Raw genomic sequence first — 17,157 nt, forward strand, 5'->3', positions numbered from 1 at the left:
CAGGAGCCTGGGCCATACTCCAGATCTTCACAGGTGACAGATCCAAATTTTGCTTCAGCCTCTTGACCTCCTGAACCTGTTCCAAATCAGCTTCCATCTCTTTGAGAGCCACCAGATTGAGAAAACAGTTTGTACATGCAGCCTTTATTCTTTAGTGATGTATGGTCTCATGCCTCCATTTCATTACTCCTCCCTTTGCCTTGAGGGAGGCCAAGTTCTGTGCTTTATATATATCCTGAATATCACGGTGGAGTAAAATGGGACTAAAGGTCCAGTCTCATTGAAACTATTTTTTATATATTTCAATCAATCAGCCATTCATTGAGCATTTAGATTTAGGAGAATACAGCATAACAGAGTTGGTAGACATGTTCCCTGGCACCCACAAGATTACAAACTAAAGGGGGAGACAGACATTAATATAATATAAATAATAATGGATATTTACATAAGTGCTGTAGGGCTGAGGGAGAGGTGAAAACAGAGGAAATCCAAGTGCAAGGGTGATGCAGAAGGGAGTGGGAGAAAAAGAAATGAGGGTTTAGCCAGGGAAGGCCTCTTGGAGGAGGGACATAAGGGCTTACTAAATGCCAGGTACTGTACTAAGAGTTAGGGTAGATACAAACTAATCAGGTTGGACACAGTCCACCCCTATTTCCTCAGTAAAGCAATGGATCCACAGACTCTGGAGTGAAAATCTCAAATCAATGGATGCTCCCTGGGAGGCTAGACAGGCCTCACAGATGAGATTCAGAGGAAGTGGGAAGTTCTTTTCTTAGGGATCTCTCTCTCCCTGGATGTTTGGGAGATTTACTTTAACAGTGTGACAGCCAGTGTGATGTAGGAGGCAAGTGACTGGCTGCCAGTCATATGAGACACTGCTCTATGGTGAACTGAAACGGGGAAAAGGTTGAAAAGGCGGCAGAAGAAATGCTTTAAAGCACAAAAAACCAAACCTCAGACAACGTGTCCTAAAAGTAGACAGGTGGGAGCCAACTGCAGGTCACCTGGTCATATAACAGTCAGAAATGGGATGATTGCCGTGGAATAGAGATTCCGGGAAGATCGGGGTATTGAGGCGGGAAATGAGAAAGGTGCTCAGCAGAGGAAAATCACTGTATGCGTATGGAGTAAAAGGGTTGTCATTCATGCATTGGTTTTAGCAGCCAAACTCAAGCACCTGAATTATATATTTAATGCAACATAGTATATATGTTACAATAATGTAATATATAATATTAATGATATATATATATATATTAGACTTGAGCAGCTCAAAAGTTTTGCTGGCAAAATATGTGGAGATATTCCTAGTCATTCCTCAGAAGCCCCTTTATTCAGTCACAACTTAATGAAGTCCAACCCTGCTGTCTGAATAGTGTATGTGTGTGTGTAGGTGTATAAATAATATCTCTATATGCTTTGTATGTGTATATACATGATCACTCATGGCCCATGAGTCTGGGTCATTACTTTTAAAGATGAAAAGGAAGGGAACAGAGGCTGCAAACATTCTGCTAGGTTGAAAATGGGAGATATGGAGACAGTGGAGACACTGGGTCTTAGAGTGTTCATTTTGCTTTGTGTTTATTTTATTTTCAACATAGTGTATCTTTTATAACCCAAGAAGAACAGATGCGCTTATGAAACGTGGCATATATCATTTTGAAAATTCAAATTGGAAAGCAGCCATTCAGGATTTTACAGCGTTGCTTAAAATAGAACCCATTAATGCTCAAGCAAGGTAAAAAGTCTCTTCCGAGAAAGGGTTCAAAAATATTCACATTTTGTATGGATAAATTCTACTCACCCCCTGGAATGGTATAGGAGAGACCCCAGCTTATAGTAATAATAATTATGGTATTTGTTAAGCACTTACTATGTGCCAAGCCCTGTTCTAAGCACTGGGGTAGATACAAATTATTCAGGTTGGACATAGTCCCTGTCTCACCTGGGGCTCAGACTCTTAACCCCCATTTTACAGATGAGGTAACTGAGGCTCAGAGAAGTTAAGTGACTTGCCCGAGGTCACATAGCAGACAAGTGGTGGAGTCAGGATTAGAACCCAAGACTTTCTGACTCCCAGGCCTGTACTCTATCCACTTCCCTCCCCGCCCGACTTATCTTGGATCCAGGCTGGATTCCAAGGGGGAATTGCTGCCTGAGCCTCTAAAGTAGACACCTCCAATTCCCCTTCTTATATAGGATTCTCTCCTTTGGGATTTCTCTATATGAGTCTCTTTCAAGACCCACATCACTGGAGTCTTCAGGTAGCCAAGTGATGATTTTAGTCCCAAAGGAAGACTCTTCAGGAAAGCTTAATCATAGCCCCACCCACTAAGTGGTGCATAGCTAAGAGTCTTTGCTTTAACTGGGCATCTAGAGCTAGTTGATATGTACCTGGGCCTCCAGTAGTTTTGTGGAGACACTGGCAGAAAGCAAAAAGGAGGGAGATGAACCTTGTGGTAATGGTATCCCAGGTCCCTCACTACTCTGAGCCTCTTTTTTTTATGGTATTTACGCACTTACTATTTGCCAGGCACTGTACTAAGCAATGAGGTAATTTCAAGCTAATCAGGTGGACACAGTCCATGTCCCACGTGGGGCTCACAGTCTTAATTCCCATTTTAGAGTTGAAGTAACTGAGGCACAGAGCAGTTAAGTGACTTACCCAAGGTCACACAGCAGGCAAGCAGCAGATCTGGAATTAGAACCCAGGTAATTCTAACTCCCAGGTCCACGCTCTTTCCACTAGGCCATGCTGCTTCTGTTGTAGAATCTGCCCTCTCTCCAACATAGTGATTTGGGGAACTGTGCACTCTGGGGCAAAGCTTGGGGGTCGAATCTCCTGGCAGCCATCATCCTGAACCAGAAACCCAATTGACACTGCTCAGGAAATTCTCTCTTGCCTCCCTGCCAGGGTTAAAACACCCAGAGTTGAAGAGTCCCTGGTTGAAAATAACTTCAAATAGACCTTTTTGGTGTCATTTTTTGGTATTAAAAATAATATGTACTACAGTTATGGCCAAATCATTTATCCACCTATGAGGTACATGTCAAAATGATCTTACAAGAATCCTGAAAACAGTTGCCTTTTAGGGGAAAACTATTTTATAGCATTTATTATTTCTTCATACTAGGACATACCGAGGCAGAGCACATACTAAATGTGCCCAAAACAAAGAAGCAACTGAAGATTTTTCTTCCGCAATTCACTTGGACCCTAATAATTGGCTGGCATTCTATCATCGCGGGTGTTTAATAAGGAAAAGTAACCCGCATAAAGCGCTACAAGATTTCAGTGTTTCTGGTACTGTATCGTTTCCTTCTCTTTGCATGTGCAGTGGGCACTGATCCTGTTTGATTGCTAATAAAAGGTCCATATTTACCTGGGTATCAGACATGGACCAGTACCTAGCGTATGACTTATTCCAGGCACAGGATTCTCTATGCCTGAGTTTCCCCATCTGTGAAGGGGGGATAATGATGTCTGCTTTTCCCTGACCCCTGGTGTTGGGCTGAAGATAAAGTGAAATGTGACAAATGAGGTAAAACCACGTAAAAATGCTTTGGAAAAGTAAGCATGGGCCATATTTGAGGTATGACTGTATCAATTCATTCCTCAGTCTGCTACTGCATTGGCCAAGGGAAATGGTGGTTGGAGGAACTGTCTGGGAAATGGAGGATCAAGAAGTTGTGTGGTTAAATGACTCCATTCAGGTAGTTCTTAACAGCCGCCCCCGCCGTGCCCCAATTCCACTCAGGGGCTTGGAATATCTGATAGGATGTGAATGGATCATATAGCTCAGACCTCCTCTTCATTTGGGCTGTACAGACCAAAGAAAATTAGTAATCTGCTATTTAATAACTAGGCACAAAAGCAATGTGGGATACTCATCTGGCCATTTCAGTGAATTGATTGTAATGAAATCAGTGTGTCTATACCGTATGTCTCATTCCAAGCACGGGTCTGCTAACCCCAGTTTGATTATGCAGATCTTGTTCTATTGATCATTTGGCTACACCTGTGAATGGGTTTGAGGATCCCTATCTTCTTCACTGCTATTTCAAGTCCCTGTACTCTCCCCAGCCACCATCCTGGGGTTCATATGGAGGAGAGGGTCTAGAAGACTCATGCTCTGTCACACATTGAGCTTGTCAATGTCTATGTTCTGCTTTTTTCTCCCAACTTCATTTTGAGTCTTGCCTTTTTTGCTTTTTCAGTGTCTGTGAAATGTGAGTGAGCAATTTGTGATGTATAAAAATAAAACTCAACTTCTTTAAGAGTTAATTTTTTAGACAAATTTGTACTTGATTTAAAAGGAAGCAAAGATAATTTTTTCTGTGTCATTTTTGACTGTGTTTAGTGCAGGCTTGCAGTGCTATTTTTAACCTTGAACTTTACCTGTGTGACTGAAGTGGTGAGTGTCAAATCACATTTATCCCATAAACCTCCAAACCAAGGTTTTACCCACAGAGAATCTTGAAAACCAAACTCTGTAGCAAGAAATAATTTTAAGTCTAAAAAAAGAATTTGCTATGAGTCATAATAAGAGCATAGAGCAAATTAAGACAAGTGAGAATACTTGGAATTGAAATGAGATTCAGGTTTTTCTTTTCCAGTTCTCATCAATGATGGCTATGAGAACCTTGGAGCTTTCCTACACCGGGGAATCTTATATACTTACTTAAAGATGTGGACATTGGCCATCTGTGACTTTCAAAATGTACTTGATCTGGACAGGTAATTTTTCCTTTTAGCCCTGATCATCTGGTTTTTTGACACCCCAGGGAAAAAAAGAAGGAAAGTGAATTATGGTGGCTTATTTTTCCATCAAATGAAAACAGATCCCCTGAAAGACACTGTAATCAAGGGTATATACTGAGCACTTACTGTGTGCAGAGCACTGTATTAAGCACTTTTTATGGTATGTGGCAAGTGTTTACTATGTGCCAGGCACTTTGCAAAGCCTGGGGTAGATAAAAGATAATCAGGTTGGAAACAGTCCCAGTCTCACATGGGGTTCACAATCTTAATCTCCATTTTATAGATCTTGGGAAGAATACAATACAACAGACTTGGTGGACACAGTCCCTGCACAAAAGGAGCATACAGTCTAAAGGACTGTAAATAGTGATGTTGAAAGAATTGAGATGAAACCCTTGCAATTAGGTTTTGTTGCCTCCCACTCCCATCATCTTTTCATTTTACCTGATAATCAGGCATGACCTGATTATCTTGAGCTACTTCAATGCTTAATTCAGTGCTTGGAACAGATAAATCAATTATTGTTATTATAATTTTACTATCCTTCACATTTTGTTCATTAAATATTTTACGGTTCTCTGATCTGAACATAACACTGTTAGGGACAGCCCGTCTTGTGCACTGAGGTGCAACTAATAGTCTAGTGAGGAATGGAATGTAATAATTAATATACTTGATCTACATAGCTTTTCCACTGTCTTAAGGCAACAGAAAAGCTACACACACATACAAAAACAAAATACACACACACACGGTTTCCAGGGAAGTTTGGCGCTAGCTCTTGTTTCTACTGAGATAATTTTTTTTGTGAGAGGATTGTTCCAGGACAGGGATCAGGAACCTATAGCTCGTGAGACACATATGACTCTCGTGTGATCACTTGAAGCTCTTGAGCACAGGAGTCCATCTGCGGACTTGGCTTCATGAGGGTAATGCTATTAGCTTTACCTCCACAGTATGAAGTTATGCAGGAAGTAGCTGGGTCTCCCTGAACTGCTGAGGAGTCAAGCTGGTGGCTCCCTGCCTTATGAAACTGCAGGGTGAACCCAAGCTACTTTCGGTCCCTATCTCACCTTGCTCATGCGCGCACTGCAGCAAGCAGCAGCAGTGCCAAGGTGAGGCAGCTATGCCAGGCAGGGAGGGAAAGAGGCGACTGAAAACTTCCCTCCCACCCCTCCTGCCATGGGGTCAAGAGTAAAAAATAAGCCTTGTATTGTCTGGCAGGAGCCAGACACATCTGTTACAGCTGTGGGTAGCATCCTAAGGGACACTCATAGTTAGATATTGCTACCCTCCTCCTACCTCTACCTCCCTCCCCCGCCAATAAGTGACTGCTAAATCCCCAAAACCCATTACCTGCCGGAAGCCTTCTCTGATTAATATCTCCATGCAAAATTGTTATATCCATTATTCAAATGTGGCATCTTTCTGGTTGATGTTCCCTAACAAAGTGTACAGCATTTAATCAATCGATGGTACTTTTTGAGCACTTACTCTGTGCAGAGCACTGTACTAAGTGCTTGGGAGAGTACACTACAGCAGAGTTGGTAAACATGTTCCCTGCCCACAACAAGCTTAGAGTGACAACAGCCCTCTGTCGACATCAAATCTCCTAATATTTTCTTTGTATTAAATGTCATTTCCACTTGAAAGTCATTTTATTGACTTCAACCAATTAATCGGTGGTATTTAGTGAGTGCTTACTATGAGCAGAGCAATATACTAAGCACCTGGGGGAGTGCAATAGAATTAGAAGCCATGTGCCCTTCCTATAATGTGATTACAGCCTAGAGATGAGCTGTTTCAGGTTGAATTTCCTGGCCTCTTCTCCGGTTCTGTTTATCCTTGCCGAGATGCAGTGTTTCTGATGTGGTTGTCTCTAGAGGTGGATTTCCAGTACCCTATGAGTCCCAGCCTAGAGCAGCAAAATTTGCAGGAAGGGGAAAGCTGGAAGGAAATTTTGTAGAAAACCCCCTTCCCCATAAATTGTTATATCAATAATGAACGTCCTTGTAATTATATTTTCAACATAATTTGCACCCGTACCAACTCTCTCAATATATAAAGTTTTCAGGGTGTAAATGCACTGCGATTCCTTGTGTAATATGAGAATCTTTTGGATTTGAAGTCAAAGGGATGGCACAAGACAGTGTCTATGGCTGGCATAACGAGAAATAAACATCATATAATGCCTGTTGTTATTACACTCAGAGACTTATTGTATATGATATCAAAATATATACAATAATTATTATTCTGCATTAAGTGCTTACTAGATCCGAAGCACTATACTAAGTACTGGGGTAAATTTAAGAAAATCAGATCAGTCTTACAACCATCCCACAGGGGGCTCCATTCTAAGGGGGAGGGAGAAGAGGGATTTAATCCCTATTTTACAGATGGGGAAACTGAGGCACAGAGAATTTAAGTGACTTGACCAAGGTAACCAAGCAGGGAGTAGCTGAAATTAGAACCCAGGTATCCTGGCTCTCAACATCAAATGTTTTATACAGTAGCAAAACTCTCTTGAACTATGTAGAAATGACTGAGAAAACATAAAAAATTTTTTTAAATGGTATTTTCATTTTAGAGGTGTTTCTGTGGCTTTTATCAATATTGGCCTCATATTCTTTTTACATCTGAGTGATAACTTTGAAGCAATCCGGCAGTTTTCTGAAGCTATTAAAGTTGATCCTCAGGGTATTAGAAGCTACATCTGTAGAGCAGAAGCTTATCATAAGGTACTTACTTCTTTTGGATTTAATATTATGTTAATATGTTTATTTTAAATTATTATCAACCAGAAGTTACTTTTAAAAAAATAGTTAATGAGCACTGAATGAGCAATCCAAATAGGTTAAAAATTTCATGGTTTTAAAATATCTGCTTATGAGTTAGATATGATTGCTTTTCCAACTCAGTTTTTCCCAGTAAAAACTCCTTTTTATTTTGAATTGGATTAGGGACAGTTGCAGTGCTGTACAAAAGAATGTTCTCATAGTTACGGTCTGTGGAGTGAAGCTCTTTCTCCGAATATTGCCTCTACTTACCAGTTTTACCCACAAGTCTCTTGACTGTCTAAGCTTATTTTGTGTTCAGTGCAATCATGGTTTACTTTGGGAGATTTCACATGACCTCATGTTTGGTATCATCTTTTATATCCACCAGTTTATCATTTTTGTTTTGTGTCATTGTGCCAGGAGGATGCTGGGAAATGCATCCTTGGACTTACCTGAGTGCCATCAGTGACTCTACACCCACTGAAAAGTTTTGCCAATCTGGAGTCCTAGGAGTCTCCATAAATCCTGCTCTTCCTTCCTTGGTAGTAGCAGTATCATTTATTGAGCATTAACTGAGTGCAGTCAATCAATAATTAAGTCTTAGCTCAATTAACAAAGAGTCAGAGGATCTGCCTTTTTGATTCTGACTCTTCAAGTCCTCATTAAAACAAAATCCCAGAAGAAGAAGAGAGAAAGAAGAAACTGATCAAAACTCAGTTGAAATTGATATAGGACAAACAGGTGTATATTTTACTTTTCGGACTTTTACTTGTCCTTGGATATCTGACATCATTTAAGGGGGCTTTTCTCCTCAATGTCAAAGACCTTCTTTTACTACGAGTCAGATCTAGGGATGGGCAAGAGGATATAATTAAGCAAAATGAGAAACTGAGTTCTGTTTGTACTCTAACAGATGCATAATTATAAGCATGCGGTGAGAGATATCTCCCGAGCCATCCATCTCTGCCCAGATGGAATTAAGCTGTACATCCTAAGGTAAGACACAATGAGAGACTGATTTCATTCTTGTTGGGGGATGGGATTGGTGGGAGAGGGAGGCTATTTTCTCTCCAAATGGAGAGTGTGGGGACAGAACCACTAGCTGACCACCCTACGTGGCCTACTAGAAAGAGGAGCTGGGAGTCAGAGGACCTGGGTTCTAATCTCGGCTCCACCACTTGTCAGCTGTGTGACCTTGGGCAGGTCACTTAACTTCTCTGTGCCTCAGGAACCTCATCTGTAAAATGGGGATTAAGGTTGTGAGGACGGTGTCCCACCTGATTATCTTGTATCTTCACCCAGTACTTAGTCCAGTGCCTGGCACATAGTAAGAACTTAACAAATACCATTTATGTAGATAAATCTGTAGTTGCAGCAAGAAGAGGACTGGCGGACACTGGAAGCATGGCCAAAATTCTGGCTGTGGATTCCCCAAGCTTACGGCCCCACGTACCAACAATCGTGTATCTAAGTGTTCAGATTGTGAGCCCCCTGAGAGACAAAGACTGTGTCTAATTCCCACCCACATATTCTTTCCCAGTGCTTAATTCATTTTTTTATCCACAGTAAGCGCTTAATCAATACTGTTACTACTACTCTGTCAAGCTGTGTATTAAGTGCCGGGGTAGATAATAAGAGAATCAGGCTGGATCCAGTTCCTGCCCCCTGGCAAGTGGGAAGGACCAGAGGATTAGGTTTTAGGTATTCTGACTTCTAGGTCTCTGCTCTTTTCACTTGGCCATACTGCTTCCAATGTCAAACCATGACACTTTCTCATCCTTAGTGAGATGAGAAAGTGTGATGGTTTGACATTGGAAGTGTTCTGTACAGAGTAAGTGTTAAATACTACTACTGACTGATTGATCATAGAATAAGTGAAGAAGAGGACAATTACCAACTCTGTTATGTTGTTACAGTGTACATTGTACTCTCCCAAGCGCTTAGTACAGTGTTCTCTGCACAGTAAATACCACTGATTGACTATAAAGGAACTCTTTAGGGAAAAACAAAAGCTCTGATTGGATCTGGCACATCTATTATTGTAAATGCCTTGAAGGGGGGATCTTATCAACTAATGCTGCTGAGAAGCATTATGGTCTAGTGGATAGAGCCCAGGTCTGGGAGTCAGAAGAACCTGATTTCCAATCCCGGCTCTACCATTTATCTGCAGTGTGACCGTGGTAGTGTCACCTGACTTCTCTATGATTCAGTAATCTCATCTGTAAAATGGAGATTAGGACTGTGAGCCCCATGGACTGTGTCCAACCTGATTAGCGTGTATCTACCCACCTCAGTGCTTAGTACAGTTTCTGGCACACAGTAAGCACTTAACAAATACCATAAAAAACTAATTGTATTGTATTGTACTCTCTTTGGGGCTTGGTGTGGTATTCTGCATGCAGTGCTCAATAAGTACTATTGATTGAATCATCGTGTAGGATAATTCAAAATGGATATTGATGTTGAAATAAATTGGGTTTTAGTTTCAGCAAATCAGGATCAGCTAATATATGTGTTTGTTTTTTTTTTAGAGGATTTTATCTTTATCAGATGAAGAATTATGATCTAGCCAAGTTTACTATTTACCAAATAGCACAAATGAACAAAGGTAAAGTTATCATTAATTTTGCTTTTTTGGTAAATTAACCAGTGAAAGGACTTGCTCTGATGGTTTGTAAAACATAAACATTTTCATAAGGAGAAGTTGAGGAGGGAAAGGTCAAGGAAAATGTGAATAATTTTAGTGTTGGAAGAAGGAAAAAGAACAAGGAGTTGAAGGGTAAAAGAAACAGAATGCTAACTGGAAGAAAGCAAAGAACAATAATAATTGTAGTATTTGTTAATAATAATAATGTTGGCATTTGTTAAGTGTTTAATATGTGCAGAGCACTGTTCTAAGTGCTGGGGTAGATACAGGGTAATCAGGTTGAGGCTCTCAGTCTTAATCCCCATTTTACAGATGAGGTAACAGGCACAGAGAAATTAAGTGACTTGCCCACAGTCACACAGCTGACAAGTGTCAGAGCTGGGATTAAGTGCTTACTACATGCCAAGAATTGTGCTAAGCACTAGGGTCAATACAAAACCTCACTTCTCTGTGCCTGTTACCTCATCTATAAAATAAGGTTAAGACTGTGAGCCCCATGTGGGACATGGACTTGATTAGCTTATATCTGCCCCAGCACTTAGTACAGTGCTGTACATAGTAAGCACTTAACAAATACCATTAAAAAAAGGGAGAAAAGACATTTAGGAAGAATGGAGGGAAATTTTTCCCTCATGGCTTTTTGCCCCTACTTGCTTGGAACTGGAAAAAGATCAGCAGAAGAATCAAGAGAGCAGCTCTCTGTCTTGCCCCATTCTAGGGCCAGGAAAGTGGTAGGGGCCATCAGAGGAGGGGGGAACAGCATAGCAGAAAGGGTTTGCACTTCCCATTCCTCATTCTCCTCTATAGACTGTGAGGTCACTGTGGACAGGGAGTGTGTCTTCCAATTCTGTTGTTTTGATTCTTTCCCAAGCACTTAGTACTGTGCTCTGCACACAGTAAGCTCTCAAATACCAATGAGTGATTTATTCTTTTCCTCTTCCTCATGCACCCTGTCCCCCTATTGGCAACTCTTTCCCCAGTTCGGACTCTGTTCACCCCTCCAGACTGAGTCCTGGCCTTGGGAAATCTTTGATCAGCGGGAGGGTACGATTAGTGGAGTGTAACTTCAGGCTCGTAATGAGGCTGGAGACTGGAGCAGATACGGCTCTGATGTGCTTACGAAAAGGAAAATTCGATTTTGAAATAAAGGTGAACATTTCAGCTGCATATGAACCTGAGAAATTTTCATAGAACCATTATCACCATGCTTTAAAATGGTTGTAGCAATCGATCAATTAATAATATTTATTGAATACTTATGTGCCAAACACTGTACTAAGCACTTGTACAATGAAACAGAATTAGTAGACATGTTCCTTGCCCATAATAAGCAGAATAGAGTGGGAGGCAGACATAAATATAAATAACTTATTATATAAAATTTAAAGATATATACATATGTGCTGTGGGGTCGAGGGTGGGGTGAATATCACTATCAGAATATTATGGCAGTTATGTGACAGTCAAATCTTATTCCAGTATTAGTTTAGTCTTTGGTTATTGTTTTTGATTTGCTTCTAGAGGTAGTCAAGTGGCACATTATTTATGGTATTAAGTGTTTTCTTTGTGACAAACACTGTACTTAGTGCTGGGGTAGATATAAGATAATCAGGTTGGACAGAGTTCTGGTTCCACATGAGGCTCACGGTCTTAATTCCTATTTTACAGATGAGATAACTGAGGCACAAAGAAGTGACTTGCCCAAAGTCACACAGCAGACAAGTGGCAGAACCAGGATCTTTCTTAATCATTATTTAGGGTTTCTTTTAAAGGGTTTAGGATATAAGGCTCTCAATTATTTTTCCATACTTTGTATACTTGTTGCCCTATTTTCAATGCCCCCAAACCCTGAAATAATTGGATTTCACTTTTAGGTTCCTTTTCTTGGTCTCCGATTCAAGAGTCTCTTGTGTTTTCATTCTGTGAAGACCATGCAAAAGCCATAGAGATCCTGTACTCAGTCACTTTGAGTAAGCCGGTGCCCACTACTTTTTTTCTGTTGGGAAAAGCCCAGATGAAGGCCCACCTGTTTCAGGTAAGATCAGTCCGCTGAGTCACTGTCATTAAGCGATGTCAGGGGATGCTCAATGCCCTTTATCATCTTTGTTTACCTCATCACCAGAGCTAAATCCATCCCACTGCCTCAGACAAATGACCTAGAAAGCAACATGTACTCCTCTTCTGCACTGTAAGCTATGTGTGGACAGGAAATGTGTCTGTTACATTGTACTCTTCCAAATGCTTAGTACAGTGCCCTGCATGCAGTAAACAGTCAATAAATACTATTGATTGATGGATCAAGGGTTGGATAGCATTTCTATGAGTGGCGGCTCATTCCACTCCTTAAAAAACTTCAATTGTTATTACCCATTTCTGTCTGCATCAAGCAGAAATTCCAAGCCAATGGCTATAAGGCACTTCATCAGCTCCTTCCCCGCTATTGCAGCTCACCTCTCTCCCACTACAACCTACGCAATGCAGCTTGTTCTCATCTCTCCCCCTTCCTGGAACACCTCCCCATCCATATAAGACAAATCACAGCTCTCCCCATCTTCAAAACCCTCCAGAAAGCACACCTCCTCCAGGAGGGCTTCCTCTATTAATTTCTTCTCTCCCCAAAATATATTCCTCCAACTGTGACTTTGGCACTACCTATACACTTGTGTACTCACAAACTTCTGCAGCATACAGTATTACTGTATAACATAAGCACTCCTACACATCTCTTTTTTCCTCTTCTTCCTATCTTTAAGTTATTGAAGTGTCTGTCTCCCACAACTCCTTGATGACAAGGACCATGTCTATTAGCGCTGTTGTACTCTCTTTTTTATGGTATTTGTTAACTGTTTCCTATGTGACAGGGACTCTAGTTAAGCACTAGAGTAGATACAAGTTAAGGAAACAGTCTCTGTCCCACATGGGGCTCAGAGTCTTAATCGCCATTTGACAGATGAGATAACCGAGGCACAGTGAAGTGATTGCCCAAGGCCATACAAGCAGAAAAGTGGCAGAGCCGCAATTAGAACCCAGTCCTTCTGTTTCCCAGACCCATGCTCTATCCACTAAGCTATGCTGCTTCCGAGCACTCTCTCCCAGATACAGAGTGCTCAGCACCTGGTTGGCTCTTCGTAAATACTGATGATAATAAAACGGAAAAGAATCTGCCTTTAAAAATGTTTAGAGTCCAAGTAGAATTAAGCATTAGGAAAGATGGTCCAATTAGGAAAAGCAAAATAAAATGTTTCCAGATATTTGTGAACTCTTGAAATTGGCACTTAATCTATCAGTCTTAGTGAGCACTTACTGCATGTTTTAATCACTTAGGGAAAGTACAATATGACAGATTTGGTAGACATATTCCCTGCTTATAAGGGATATACAGAATCGAGGCAGAGACAGACATTAAAATAAATTACAGATATGTACATGGGATCTGGAGGGCAGGGTGGTGAATAAAGGGTAGAAGTCCAAGGTCAAAGATGATGCAGAAGGGGACTGGGAGAAAGGGAAATGAGGGCTTAGTTGAGGAAGACCTCTTGGGGGAGATATGATTTTAATAAGGCTTTGAAAGTGGGGAGAGAGGTGGTTTGTCAGATATGAAGGGGGAGGGAGTTCTAGGCCAGAGGCAGAATGTGGGCAGAGGGTTGATGGCAAGGTAGATGAGACATGAGCATAGTGAGTAGTTTGCTTTAGAGAAGTTAAATGAACATGCTGGGTTGTAGTATGAAATGAGTAAGGTAAGATAGGTGGGGGCAAGGTGATTGAGTGCTTTGAAGCCTAAGGTAAGAAGGTTCTGCTTGATGCAGGTGGGCAACCACTGGAGGTTTTTGAGGAGTGGGAAAACATGGATTGAATTTTTTAAAATTTCATGTCAGATCCTTAATTATTTTAGGGATCTGAAAAAAGAACACTGGAAAATTCTAACACATTGTTCTCCTCAAAGGTTTATCCGAAAGTCAAAATTATTCATTTTTGGTAATTTTAGCAGGCCATGGAAACTTTTAGGCACTGCTTGAAGATATTAATTCATTGGGAAAAAAACAAATATTCCGAATTAATGGCAGCAGAGATTCACTTTCACTTAGGCCTTTGCTACATGGAAGAAGCCTGTTTTGAAACGGTAAGTGTTCTATTTTTAGTGAATTCTTTATGGTTATGTTAAGTAGAAGGGAGAACAGACATTGAATCCCCCATTTTTCAGGTGAGGAAACTGAGGCACAGAAAAGTTGAGTGATTTGCTCAAAGTCACACAGCAGACAAGTGGCAGAGCCAGAATTAGAACCCAGGTCCTCTGTCTCCCGGGCCTATTAGGCCACTTTCCATCTTTCCATTAGGCCACTCTGCTTCATTCAGTGTGTCAGAAGCCAGATACACACACAACTTTACACACCTTTACCTTAATTTTAAGGAAATTTACAGGAACCTAATGACTGGTTGTACTGAGAATGCCTGAACTGAGAAATCAAAAAAAATTTACAAAGCTTTAAATCAGTGACAAATTATTTCCCCCAACATTAATCTAGTTTCAAAGGTTTTTGTAACACAAAGAAGAAATAAGCCTGAGAATACTTGCCATTAACTTCCTCCCACTGCCTAGATTTATGCTATTTGTTTTTTTCAAAAAGAACACTGAACATGTCTCCAAATGAGTAGTAAAATCTTAAAATATAACAATCTCACAAGTGATTTCATTTTCACTGAAACTCATATTATATGATCTTCTAGGCCTATGAGACTTTCAGCAAAGCTGTCAAACTGAATCCTGAATATGCTGAGGCTTTCTACCAACGAGGACTGTGTAGATTGCATCTCCAGAAGGACAGTTGTGTGCAGGATTTCAATCGAGCAATTACCATCGATTCACAACACTTTCAGGTATTTAGATTCTCAATTTCGATGGTTTAGATTAGTGTGTTCCATCTCTCCTAAATCCTTTAAGGTTCCCAAATTTTGCCATGATACTCAATAACTCCACTATCCTCCCTGCACACAAACTCACTACCTGCATGGCACTTCTGATTTCTCCCTCTCATTTTTCTCCTCTATTCTGCATTTCTTCCTCTAAAATAATGCATATATCTGCCATTTTCTCCTTATTCTTACCCGCTTGCTCTCATCATCTGCTTTCAAAACGATCATAGCAGCCTCCTTCCCATGGTCCAGCCTCTCCTAACTTCAGTCCCTCTCACATATAGTGGCCCATCACCGCTGACATTGCTATTGCATCTATGTGTGTGAGTGTGGTTGGGAGATAAACCTTTCCACTCAGAGCCCAGGAAAATCCAGCCGGACTCTTTTTCTCACTTCTTGCCCACGCTGGGTGAGCACTGCGGCTCCCTGGACACAGAGGTAGCAGCCTCATAATCCTCAGGAGTCCTCAGCAAGAAACCAAGATGGGGCCCTCTCTGCATGATGTTGTTTAGGGTTGGGGGAAGGGGAGTTATATCTGCAGTTGATTTTGTGTTACCCCATGACGTGTCACACCACGGTGTCACACGGTGCTCGGTAGGATGGGATGACATGATTTCATGATTCTAGTTGATGTCACCAGGCCAGGGGTTGAAATTCACAAGGGTCAGGCCAGGGCCTCTCCCCTTTGCCATCCCTTCTCTGTCTGGCACTTCCAATGGGTCCCTACTTCTGGAGGTGGTGCCCTCAGTGAGCCCAAGAGGAGAACTGCATGGGGACACATCTCTACTACGGTGGTAGGAGAGGAGAACCGTTGTCTCTCCAGAGCAGCTCTGAGCTGGGGGCCTGAACTGAGCTAATTAATAATAAGAATTATTATGGTACTTGTTAAGTGCTTACTATGTGCCAAGCACTGTTCTAAGCACTAGGGTAGATACAAGTTAATCAGGTTGGACGTAGTCCCTGTCCCACATGGGGCTCATACTCTTATCCCCATTTTACAAATGAGGTAAATGAGGCACAGTGAAGAGAAGTGACTTGCCTAAGGTCACACAGCAATGTGGCAGAGCTGAGATTAGAACCTAGGTCCTTCTGATTCTTTATGGATACTTATATTTTATGGTATTTGCTAAGTGTTTACCACGTGCCAGGCACTCTAATAAGTCCTGGGGTAGATACAAGCTAGTCAGGTTGGACATAGTTCATGTCCCACATGAGACTCACAGTCTTAATCCCCATTTTACAGATAAGGTAGCCGAGGCACAGATAAATTAACTGCCTTGCCTAAGGTCACACAGCAGACAAGAGGTGGAGCTGGAATTAGAACCCAGGTCCTTCTGACTCCCCGGCCCATGCTCTATTCACTAAGCCTTACTACTTCTTATGCTGGTCCACGCGATCTCCCCTTTAAGCATGTGCAGTTGATTGGTCAGGCAGTGGCGTGGTCAGGAAGTGGCTCGAGGTCTACCAACTCTGTTATATTCTAATCTTCCAAACACTTAGTATAGCTCTGCACACTCAGTAAGCGCTCAGTAAAGACGATTGATTGATTTGTATACTATACACTTCTATCTGATGTTTTTATCTGATAGTGAACTCCACAAAAATGCCTGCTTTTGTAACATAAATCCCCTCTTCCATTTTAAGTTCTTGGCCAACATTTTGAATTCCTTTAAAATCTATTAACTGATGTGAGAAGTGGATTCCATCACTGGCTGTTCATCCGTGACACTCCCAATTATGTTTGGTAATCAGGCATGCAATTCTTCCCTCTGTCCATTAGAAAAGTTTGCATGTTTGCTTTCTCTGATTTTCTTTTGATCAGGCATTCTAATTAATTGCCTTTAGAGAGTAGCTCTTTATTTGAGTGGAGAAACAGTGTGGCCTAGTGGAATGAACCTGGGCCTGGGAATCAGAGGACCTGCTAACCCCTGCTCCACCACCTGTCTGCAAGTCACTTAACTTCTCTGTGCCTCTGTTCCCTCATCTGTAAAATGAGGATTAAAACTGTGAGCCCAATGTAGGACAAGGACTGTCTCTGACTTGACTCTCTT

The 17,157-nt window shown here is 41.3% G+C and overlaps 1 protein-coding gene across 4 annotated transcripts in view; it reads left to right on the plus strand.

The window, feature by feature from the left end:
* The window catches only part of TTC6 (tetratricopeptide repeat domain 6), an 85,036-nt gene that overhangs the window by 52,777 nt on the left and 15,102 nt on the right, over window positions 1–17,157 (plus strand). For 3 of the 4 annotated variants that reach the window (XM_029079530.2, XM_029079528.2, XM_029079531.2), the window contains exons 15-23: window positions 1,608–1,744; window positions 3,141–3,310; window positions 4,624–4,744; window positions 7,359–7,509; window positions 8,462–8,544; window positions 10,080–10,156; window positions 12,070–12,230; window positions 14,181–14,315; window positions 14,921–15,070. In XM_029079530.2, the coding sequence (XP_028935363.1) occupies window positions 1,608–1,744; window positions 3,141–3,310; window positions 4,624–4,744; window positions 7,359–7,509; window positions 8,462–8,544; window positions 10,080–10,156; window positions 12,070–12,230; window positions 14,181–14,315; window positions 14,921–15,070 (1,185 nt within the window). The remainder of the gene's footprint in view (window positions 1–1,607; window positions 1,745–3,140; window positions 3,311–4,623; window positions 4,745–7,358; window positions 7,510–8,461; window positions 8,545–10,079; window positions 10,157–12,069; window positions 12,231–14,180; window positions 14,316–14,920; window positions 15,071–17,157) is intronic. The other variant, XM_029079529.2, reaches the window with a different exon arrangement.

Source organism: Ornithorhynchus anatinus, chromosome 14 (genome assembly GCF_004115215.2).
Source record: "Ornithorhynchus anatinus isolate Pmale09 chromosome 14, mOrnAna1.pri.v4, whole genome shotgun sequence".
In the NCBI taxonomy this organism is placed as follows: Eukaryota; Metazoa; Chordata; class Mammalia; order Monotremata; family Ornithorhynchidae; genus Ornithorhynchus; species Ornithorhynchus anatinus.